General features: G+C 34.6%; 1 protein-coding gene across 1 annotated transcript in view; it reads left to right on the plus strand.

Moving 5' to 3' along the window:
* The first annotated feature begins 8,214 nt into the window (after window positions 1–8,214).
* The window catches only part of LOC149168747 (fimbrin-5-like), a 42,500-nt gene continuing 38,748 nt past the window's right edge, over window positions 8,215–11,966 (plus strand). Inside the window, exons 1-7 of the mRNA XM_089428412.1 lie at window positions 8,215–8,633; window positions 9,007–9,177; window positions 9,664–9,902; window positions 10,087–10,258; window positions 11,200–11,238; window positions 11,368–11,436; window positions 11,597–11,713. Of these exons, the coding sequence (XP_089284538.1) occupies window positions 8,547–8,633; window positions 9,007–9,177; window positions 9,664–9,902; window positions 10,087–10,258; window positions 11,200–11,238; window positions 11,368–11,436; window positions 11,597–11,713 (894 nt within the window). The 5' untranslated portion in view covers window positions 8,215–8,546. The remainder of the gene's footprint in view (window positions 8,634–9,006; window positions 9,178–9,663; window positions 9,903–10,086; window positions 10,259–11,199; window positions 11,239–11,367; window positions 11,437–11,596; window positions 11,714–11,966) is intronic.

Genomic DNA, 11,966 nt, shown 5'->3' on the forward strand with positions numbered 1-11,966 from the left:
CATCAATAATTTAAACAAATATATATTTAATATTATGTAATTGATTTCAACCAATATATAACTAAATAATGTCCTGACGATGAACCACACCAGTTGGTTCGAAATGCGTCGACAAATGTCTATGTATATGTGATTTACGCCGAAGTTATTCTTTCAACTAAATAATATATTCATTAATTATGAGTTTTAATATAACAAACAAATCTAAAATATTTATTTTTTAAAAAGGGAAATAAATATTAGTGATCGAAAATATATTTTTAATATATCAAAAATTGTAAGTTTGAATGAAAGAAGAAGATAAGATGTAAGATATGTTTTGATAAAATGATTAAGAGGTAGATTTTATATTATCGATATTTAACTTCATATTTTTGATAAAATTTAGATACAAAATGGAAATGTATTGATAAATATTTTTGATAAAATTTAGATACAAAATGGAAATGTATTGATAAAATGATTGATGGGAAAATTTTATTTTATCCATATTTAAATTTAATTTTTTAATAAAAAAATAATCTATTATTATAAATTAAAAAATATATATTATTAAATAAAAACAAATTTTATTTTTTTAAATTTTTATAATGTTTTTAAATTTAAATTCTATTTCAATTATAAATACATATTATTGTTTTATGTTTAATAAAGTGTGATGTATTTTATTCGCATTTAAATTTGAATTTGGCATAAAATTTTGATCCATAGCCCCAAAAAAAAAAAACTTTTATATTATTAAATAAATTTTGGTGATTAATTTTTTTATAACACGTTTAATTTTATTTTAATTATAAATTATATCATATTATTCCACGAATAATTTGTTTTAAAGTCAATAGAATGTGATGTTGTTATGTCTTTATTTATGCTTATTAACATACACAAATCCGATTTCAAATAGCTATATATTTTTTCCATCTTTTGCACCTTCTCTTAAAAGTTTTTGGCTTGCTTTCATCTCTAAGAAAGTCTTTTTTTATTACGCCGAAGACATTTTCATTGTGAAGTTCAACGAACTAACATTTTAGAGATTCGTAGGCCAACACTAAAGAAATCTCTTCCATGTACTGTTTTTAAATCAACCCTCTGCCCTTCGTTTAATGCCACCCGCATTCCTTTTACACCCTAATGTGCAAATGCTAGTAATATTGATTGTTAATATTCGGTTTCTGGTGTCACCTCACTTTATGACAAGCCATGTTAGTCAAATCAATGTCATTTAAAGATTTATCTAAACATTAACTATCAATTAATTAAGCAATGGTTCCAATTTAAAAATGTTAAGTATTTTCAAGTTAAAATTTTTAAATATTGTATTAAGTATTTTTTATTCTATGTTGATGACATTTTAAAAATTGTAAGTGTTTTTTTTCCTTTTATGATCATAATATATTATTTATTTTGTATGCGGGCGCTATCCCGCGTGGATGGGATGGCCGGCTAATAGCCTCCCCACCCAGGTTCGACGCACGATACATGTTGGCGCTGATGTGCAACTATTTGTACTCATCTTGACTCTGTATATATGTAAAATTGCGACCTATATAAAGCTTCTTCAAAGGGGGTCCCCCTCTGAAAAATATATATATATATTATTTATTTTGTTAATTAAGTTTAATTTGAGTAGTTGTGAATTGAGTGTTATTTTCTCCTTTGAGGTTTTATTCTAAGTTGTAATATGTTGAGCTTGTAAAGAGTAGATTATTGTAATGGCTTCCAGTCTAGTTGCTATTTAAAATTGTAGGTGTTTTTTTCCTTTTCTTTTATAATCATAATATATTATTCATTTTGTTAATTAAGTTTAACTTGAGTAGTTTTGGATGGAGTGTTATTTTCTTCACTCCGTTTTTATTTTAAGTCGTAATATGTTGAGCTTATAAAGAGTATATTATTGTAATGGCTTCCAACCTTGTTATTAACTTGGCCTTGTACCCCCCGGATGCGGGTGATAATTAAGATGGGACAGGCGATGGGGGATGGCCACATGCCGGCCCGTGGCCATCACGTGGCAGCCATAGATAACACGGCCAGCGAGTGCAGATGGTATAAGGTGGATTGGCAGGAGATAGTAAATGCTCCGCGAGGTAATTCGGCTCAGGCGACGGCAGCAGTTATGGCGGGGGCGCTCCAAAGCAGAGCCGGTGAAGTCATAAGGGGTATCGATGCGTGGGATCAGAGAATGTTTGTGGTATGGCAGTTGCCTGGCCTCTCCGTCTCTGTCGGGATTTCTTCTCCGTCTGTCTGGTTCATCCCTCAGTCGGCGTTGGTTGCAGGGGGTCTGGTCGCAGAGAGTCTGGTTGCAGGGGGTCTGGACTACCCTGTTGTCTGTTGGAATTTCTTTCCCCTGCCTCCCACGAGAATGGTGAGACCTCGGCAGCGCATGCTTAGCCGCCGAGGCACTTCCAGAGGGGGAATCTCGCGCAGTCATGAAGCGGACAATGTTGTCCATTGCTGCCACTGCAACATTGCTCGCTCCACTGGCGCCAACCCCCTCCACTCCAGCCAATTCATGGATGCAGGGGCTTCGAGCTCGAATGCCTTGCCTGCCTTTGGCTCGGCTATCTTCAATTTCAGCAGTGCCATGAACAATCCGCGGATCAGCGTGCATGTCTCAGTCTTGTTCATAGAAAATGCCCGGGAAGATGAGGACGCCCTGGATGAACAGGGGCAGAGGACGAATGACAATCAAAAGCATGAGGCAGCGGCCTCTGAAGCTGATAAGGAGCAGGGGGTTAAAGGGGCGGCCTCAGACCCGGAAAACGTAATGCAACGCAAGCAAGATCAGAAGCCAGGAACTGGCGAGGAGGAAGACACCTTTCCCACTGCGGCTGAAAGAGAAGCCTATGGCTGGTGCCGGGTAGAGGAGGTGCAAATGGACGACTGATGACGCCCGCACACAAGGTTTCTATGGCTTTCTGTTTGGTCTTCTGCTGTTTGTTTTTTGACTCTGTTAAAGCAACAATGCTTTTGGTCTCTCTCGTGTCTGGTTTAATGTCCATGTTCCTGAATTTTGTGTCAATGATCTGGGTAAGGTCGGTGTCCCCTGCGTGGGACGAAATGGTTGGTGCCCCTGCATGGGCGTGCTCTTATGGAAGTCTGGCTTTTGTGTCTGGCGCCCCTGTGTGGGCTAGTTTTTGGATGCCTCTATTGCTCTCGGGTGACATACCCAGAGCCTGTCTCTCTCTTGTTTCACCATGATGTATTTTTGAATCCTGTACATAATATAATAGTTTAGTCTTTTACCGAGAAAAAAAAAAAAACTTGGCCTTGTACCCTTGAGAATTTATAGTTTACCCTAAATACCATCCTTTAAATGAGGCGAAATGCTCCATATTTCGTCACAGGATATGTAGAAAAAGAAAAATAAAAAATGAACAACAAAACAAACACATGATTCACCTTATTTTTAAATGGGATGACAATGACTATTAAAATAATTGCAATGCTATTATAAATGGGCATACCTTTGCCAACTTTAAGTTACAATTTTTGAACATGTATCCGAGTGATGTAATGACCCATAATTAAATATGCAACTAATTACATCAATTTATGCGATTAATAATCAACACACAACTATTCAACTAAGTAGCATAGAATTTGCTAAAACACTAGTAGAAATGACTTACCTGTAGCGACGATATTTGTTACTTGTGACTCTGGAGTTGAACGCTATTTGAATCCCGCTAATTGCAACAAAGTTTTAGGGGACGACTCTCCACCCAGCCATAGACTCAGCTGCACATAATCTTTCTACAACTGGCCACCATCGAGCCCTCAATCAACATACTATTACCAATGAATAATTTGTCTTAGAACACTTTTCTCCCAAGAGAATGGATGAATGAATGGATCCCTCTCATCCTCCTCATAGTCCATTAAATAGACCAAAAAATGGAAAGGGGTCCACATGCACATAGTCATGTGTGAACATGCAATTTTTATTTCTTTATTTTAAGTTTTACTTAATTTAATATTTCTCTTAATTTAACTCTTTCTTATTTGATTCTTTTGTTAATTTTTATTAATTTTACTTATTTTTACAATTTTAATAGTTTACTTATATATATATATATATAGAACTCCAATTTATTATTTACTATTTTATTTATTTATTATTATTATATTCTTTTCATTATTTATTATTTATTTAGTATTATTATAGTTTTTTTATTATTTATTTACTATTATTATCTTTTCTTTATGGTTTACTATTTAGTTACTATTATTATATTTTCTTTATTGTTTATTATTTATTTACTTATATTTTAATATTATATTATTTTATTTATTTATTATTATTAAGGGACATTACATACTCCTCTTCTTTAAGGAACTTCTTCACGAAGTTAAGTTAAATCATTTAACATTTTATTTTATTTAGTTATTTATTATTTCATGTTTGCCCTACATCCTCTATTGAACTAGTATAACGAAAGTTTCCAAAACACTCGGGAAATCCCAAAGACTATCTGTCCTTTTTCCCACTTTCAGAACCAGGCATAAGCCTCATCGGTCTGTACCATAGCCCAAGGCTGGCCCCAAGGCTCAAACCTCATATGTCCCAAGGCAGGCACCTTGTTCAGTACTCCAAGCAATAGTACTCCAGGCATCTCGAAAGGTTGGTCCCAAGGCTCACGGCCGACTCAGACCTCATTTGCCCTAAGGCAGACACCCGACTCTGTACTCCTCACTCCTCTTCCTCCACACTCACTAAGGTGCACAACCCCAAAGGCTGACCCACTCCCTCCACACTCACTAAGGTGCACAACCCCAAAGGCTAGCCCACTCCTTCCACACTCACTAAGGTGCATAACCCCAAACATCGAATTCCTTACACCCCACTAGACTTCAACATCCCAATCCAATATCAGGCACTTGACCTACAATATTAGACACTTGGCCTCCTTAAAATGATCCCATAACCCCTTAAGAGTTATCCATCAAGAGTTATACAAGACAAAGGAACCACTAGCAGATGTAGTGCTGACTGAGTACGTCCCTAGCCCATATGGTGTTTCATATTCTCCCTCGCAAGTATGGGCTCCCACGAGATCATCAAATAATCGGCCCTCTCGGCCCATTTGTGGATTTCATGTTAATCACCACATCTCAACATGCAACCAATGCATTAGTTATAACATTATAATATCATAGAAAATAATCCATATGCCAAGTCTTGCATGTCATCATGATAACATTCCTTGTTAATCGCCACATTTTGGATATTAAGTTATTTTATTAATCTTAATATATATATATATATATATATATATATATATATATATATATATATATATTTTTTTGTTTGTTTTTTTTTTGAGATTTCTACATTAAAATTCCCATAAGCCCTAAAGGTTTGAGCCTAAGCTCATGACTCATAATTAAATATGCAACTAATTCCATTAATTTATGCGATAACAGAAAACTATTCAACTAATTAGCATAGAATTTCCAAAAACATGAGTAAAGATAACTTATCGGTAACAATGATATTTCTTACTTGTGATCCTGGAGTTGAACACTATATGAATCCCACTAACCGCAACAAAGTTTTTGGAGACAACTCTCCACCCAACCATAGGCTCAACAACACACAATCTTTCTACAACTGACCACCCGTGAACCCTCAATCGCACACAATCTTTCTACAACTGACCACCCCTGACCCTCAATCAATGTATTATTGCCAGGTATTCTTAGACTTAGAACACTTTTTCCCGAGTGAATGGATAAAGAAATGAATCCCTCGCATCCTCCTCTTCGTTCATTAAATAAACCAAAAATAGAAAAGGGGTCCTCATGCACATATTTCATGTGTCAAAATGTAACTTTTATTTAAGTTTTACTTAATTTAACTCTTTTTTATTTTTTTTTGTTTTTTGTTAATTTACTCATTTTTATAATTTACTTTTATTTATATTTATTTAGAACTTTGGTTTATTAATTACTATTTTATTTATTTATTATTATTATATTATCTTCCTTAGTTATTATTTCTTTACTATTATTATATTTTCTTTATTATTTATTTACTATTATTATATTTTCTTTATTGTTTACTATTTATTTATCATTTTTTTATATACTTGTATTTTAATATTATATTTATTATTATTATTATTAGGGGACATTACAAGTGATGCTATAAAAGATTACCATATGATTAATCAAATCTTTAAAGCTTATTGTTAAAGAGATTAGACATCAATCATTGAAAGTCTTTTTATTGTTTTTTGTATTTTTGAAAAGCCTTTGAGTCCATGCTATGTCACTCTTAGTTTTAGAGATTGCATAATATTGACATTTCATATGACATTAATAGATGATTATTTCATACACCTCATGTTTTTTTTTCTTTATTCAAGAGTATCATTAGGGTTAAGCATGAATGCACTTTTTCCTCAAGAGTTTACACTTTGATGAACTTAACATTTACATCTAGGAAAACGTATATATAGATAATGATTGCCCTCTACACTACATTTTGATTGCATTGCTCATATTTAGAGAGGATGCAATCCTCTCAACACTCCTTTTGACAATATACAAAAGAAAGCATAATTCTCTTATTAGTTCTGGTCATTGCAAACCATTAGTAATGAACCTTAGAAAAAATAAGGATATGATATTTATCATCTCTAAAAGTACACATTTTAGTTAATTTTCGAGAGGAGGAGGATAGTATTACAATGTGTTTTTAGTACAGGATCCTATTAACTTGTCCTTGATTTAGCTAAGCCCAATTCCTGACCCTAACTCAATAAAGGGTATACATCCCTTTCTTTACTAGAACATTAGTATTTCCTTATACACTTTAATACTTATCCTCTTCACAAAGGATGTGATTCTCTTAACACTCCCTTTGGCGTATATAAAGAAAGCATAATTCTCTTGTTAGTTTTTGTCAACCAATAGTAGTGAACCTTAGAAAAACTAAGGATATGATATTTATCATCTCCAAGAGTACACTTTTTATTTTTTCAATTATTTTTAGAGCGGAAGAAGATAATATTATAATGTGTTTTTATTACATAATCCAGTTAACTTGTTTTAGATTTAGTTAAGCCCAATTCCTAACCCTAACTCAATAGAGAGTATACATCCCTTTCTCTACTAAAACATTAGTAGTTCTTTATACACTTCTAATACATATCCTCAACTATGAAACATTAATATTTCTTTATACACTTTTAATACATATCCTCAACTATGAACTTTTTCTGAAGCTATCCTTTATTAAAAATGATTGAAGGCAATAATCCATTATACTCCAAAATACAATCCATTACAATCAAACAATTTCTCTTACAATCCATTACAAACAAACAATTTCTCTTACAATCCATTACAAACAAACAATTTCTCTTGTGTTTGATCAGTGTCAAATTTTACACCCATCTCATGATTCACTTTAAAAATACATTCAAATTTATCTCAACCCCTCACATAATTTACACTTTGAATAGTTAATCAACCCCTCACATAATTTACACTTTGAATAGTTAATCTGAAAAATGGGAGAAATATATATATTTAACCCTCTAAAATATTTTTCCTTGTATTTTCTAAAATAGAAATAATTTTAAATTTATCAATTTTTTTTTCTTTATTATTATTATTATAATTAAAAAATTAAAATAAAAAAATGATTTAAAAAAATCAAATACAACGCAATTCCGAATAAAAACATGACATAAATATCTATATTTACCCCATAAATTTTCCAAAATAAAAACAATTTTAAATTTCTTAAAAGAACCAATTATTCATTTAAATTTTTATTTTAATTAAAAAATTTAAAATTGTAAAAACTATTTAAAAAGGATCCAATACAACAATATTGCAAACAAAAACCTGACATACATTCCACATAGATTCACTTGATTCTGTCGTATGCTTGTGGATTCCAATTTAAGAAATACGTATGTTATTGAAAATTAAAGCGGATCATATATTCCGTAGATTCATATAATTGGGGTGCTGGGGGAGTATCCAATGTGATCTATGATTCATTTTATTTTAAAAAACACAAAGGTCGGTGCCGCGCAAGCTGTGGATGACAAATTCTTTTTGGTCGGCTCAATCGCTGTCTATCAACCCAAAGTCGGCGACAACTAAGTTCAACTAATTTTCCAAACTGCATGCCAACAGTTGACAAAACCGCTAGCGGTCCAGTGGCACAACATTAAATGTGAGATCACGCGGAATACATACACGAAGAAGAAGAGGAACGGTTACAGGGGGAGCCAGAAAAAGAAAATCCACCAGATTGCTGCACGACTCCATCCGTTTTCACTCTCCAAGGTAAAATCAACCTCAGCAGCCTCAGCTTCTGTCTGGCTCCGCTGTACTCTGCTTTGCCAAGCTATTTCTCGTACGGAGCAGCGGGCTCTATCTGCTTTTGTTTCAGCCATTCATTCCCTACCAGTGCAGAGCCGAGTAGAGCAAAGCAGAGCAGATAAAGCTTTGAAGGCTCGGAGGCAGAGCAGATAGAGCTTTGAAGGTTCGGGGGCAGTGGATTGCTGACCAATTTATCGAAGATGGCGGGGTTTGTAGGCGTCTTGGTCTCGGATCCATGGCTCCAAAGTCAGTTCACACAAGTCCAGCTCAGGGATTTGAAATCTCGTGTAAGTTTTTCAAACGAATTTAAGAGCTTTTTTCAATCGGCAGTCGATGGTAACGGTTTCAAATCTCGTGGGTTCATTCATATTCACAGGCACACACGCAAGCAGGCCGTAGTGCCAAAGGTTGATGAGCTCTGGCTCTGTATGGTCTTATCCCAAATGAATGGTTAAAATCCGTTGACTCGAAAATAAGGAGAAACTAGAACCGTCTTTCTTGTTCTGCAATCCGGAAATGCAATATTTTAGACAGCAATTTTTTTCCGAGAGGTTCTGTTCCGAGGAAACCAAATGGATCTGATATATAATCAGATCAATTGCGTAATCGATCATGTTGAGGCTTTTTTGCCCTGATCATCTTAACTTTATCAATGTGCAGTTTATCCATATGAAAACCGACACGGGGACTGTCAGAGTTGCGGATTTGGCGTCGGGGATGACAAAACTTAAAGCTTTTCAGGAATTATTAACAGAGAAAGAAGTAAAGGCGATTCTTGAAGAATATTACGCGGATACGGAAGAAGAGATAGATTTTGAAGCTTTTCTCCGGGTGAGTTATTCGCAACTTTATCTTGTAAAAGTTTTTCTGCTGGCGAAGTGCAGTGCTTTGTCCGGGTTGATAAATATTCTTCAAATAACAGAAGTGTGTGGTGACATATCAGTGGAGTGGATGTGGTCGTCCCGCATATTCCTATCCCATTCTGATTTTTTGCATTATCCGAGACATTAAGAGATTGCCTTTACTCCTTCCATTGACTTTCCTCCTTTCCTTGGTTTTAAAATCCTATTACTAAAGACACGTATAGAATTGGCCGCTGTTCCAATGAGTTTCGTTCTGTCTGTGCAACGACTAGTTCAATTCTCGCCGTATCAAGATGGGAGTCCAGTCTAACAGGACTCCATTTGTGCATCCTAGACCTCTGAAGGCCTGGCATAATTTATTTTACTTATGGCAAAGTTTATCTGCAATGGAGTTTTTTTTTTTAATTGTTTCAATGAGCAACGTTTATCTAACCCAGAAGTTTATTGTGTGCAGATGTATCTTAATTTGCAAAATCGCGCAAGCACCAAAAAGGGGGGTTCAAGAAACTCGTCCTCATTTTTGAATGCAGCGACAACTACCTTGCTTCATACCATTAGTGAGTCTGAGAAGAAGGCTTATGTTGCACATATCAACAGTTGCTTTGAAAATGACCCCATGATGAAGAGATACCTTCCAATCGACCCCTCCACAAATGATCTCTTTGAGATAGCAAAGGATGGGGTTCTGCTATGGTATACATTCTTGGCAACTACAATTTTGGCTTCTAATGATAATGGACATCGTGTTTGATATAAATCATTGTAATTTTAAATTGCCAAGGAATTTACTTTGTTGGCAGATAATTAGAACTATAAGTGTACGAACTCTCAAATTTGAATGAAGACAATTCATTTTATTATTCTGGAATGTGTGCAGTAAACTGATCAATTTGGCAGTCCCGGGGACGATTGATGAGCGCACTATAAATACGAAGAAAAATCTCAACCCATGGGAAAGGAATGAAAATCATACTCTTTGTCTCAATTCTGCGAAGGCAATTGGATGCACAGTTGTCAATATTGGAACCCAAGATCTAGTTGAAGGAAGGGTAGGTGAAGATCAACTCTATGGTTATACTTAGTTACTACTATCCTATCCATCACAAAAGGAATGTAGCTTTTGGGTGAATTTTTTCATATATATATATATATATTTCTTCTGCTATATATTTCTTTTTAATTATATTTATTGACTTCAATATGTCTTTCATTTCAACAACGAAATCATATAAGAATAAATTGGATTGTGATGAGAGGAAAAAACGATCTAGTTTTAGGGAAACTGGACCACTATATCTAGTAATTATTTTTTCTAATACATCATATTCATCTACTGGCTCTATAAACTCACTTTCTCTAGGATAGAGAATGATATGGTGTGTTTGGGAACTACCAAAGGAATCTCCGTCTGATTCATTCCAGAAATATCATTTAGTAGGAATTAACTGTATGATCTTGTTCCCGAGAGCTAATGCTTTTTGGGCATCTTCCTTTGACAATGTATCCGGAAGAAGCACATCTGAGCCAAGCTCGTAGATGGAAGTATTCTTTCGGGTCTCGACAGTGAAGTGAGACCATGAACTTATCATCCCAGGTCAGAACAAGTTGATAGAATCCCATCTCCCATTTGCCTCCCCAGGTTGCCACCATCTTCTATATTTAAAAATGGATCCAAAGTTTATGTCAAACAATGTTATTCATTTTAGTTATGGAACAAACCTATATTGAAATGCATCAGTACTTATTATCACTCAAATTAGTTGATATCTGCAGATTATTTTTCACCACACAGTAGGAGTCCGTTGCTTGTAGCCTTGCTTTTTTTGTTATTCTTGGTCTATTAGCCTTCAATGGGGCAAGTTGTCTGTGCAGCTACCATATTATTCATGGGTTGCTGTATCTTATTCAGATTGGCACATACAGTTTTGGTGTTTAGTTGCGTCATTATTTTCTACTTATTCTAATTTCCATCTGTGTGTTGCTTTTACAGCCTCATCTTTTACTTGGTTTAATATCTCAAATTATTAAGGTATGATCTCATCAGGCCCAATTTCTATTTTAGCTAGTAGAAGGATCAATGTGGCAAGATATTTGTTACTATGAGTATCTGAATCTATATAGGCAAGAACCTTCACTAACACCTTGGGATTTTTGTAAGATACAACTTCTTGCAGACCTTGACTTGAAGAAAACACCCGAGCTTGTGGAGTTGGTTGATGATAGTAAGGTAACACTGTCATAAGAAACTAATAGAATTGAGTGTTATAAACTGCTTCCACACATAATGTTTGAAGTGTTCTTATAAATGTCTATAATTCCACATGGAACTGTTCATGCAGTAGGTTGTTTTACATGTTCTAATGGTTATTTGCATGATAAACTACCAGGAAATGGAGGAACTCATGAGTCTAGCTCCTGAGAAGGTTTTGCTGCGATGGATGAATTTTCATCTTCGTAAAGCAGGTTTCAAGAGAGTTGTTTCAAATTTTTCTTCAGATCTGAAGGTAAATGTTCCAAAGAGAGTGCTTGGATATAAACGATGTTAAAAAAATAGGAGCCCTACTATGTGCCTGTTCATTGGTTCCTCATTCAAGCTCACTGTAACGACCATAATCTATTATGTAGTTATAGCTCTGTTGGTAAATAATATCCTCGTGTAAATTCTCATCCCTGATAGCTGTTATCTTACTTGAAAATTCTGTTGTGCACATATCATCAAACTTGATCCTCCATTACAGTTGTGTTATAAGATTATGA

Source organism: Pinus tabuliformis, chromosome 4_2 (genome assembly GCF_031772625.1).
Source record: "Pinus tabuliformis cultivar Carrire ecotype Pingquan chromosome 4_2, CPIR1, whole genome shotgun sequence".
Taxonomy (NCBI): domain Eukaryota; kingdom Viridiplantae; phylum Streptophyta; class Pinopsida; order Pinales; family Pinaceae; genus Pinus; species Pinus tabuliformis.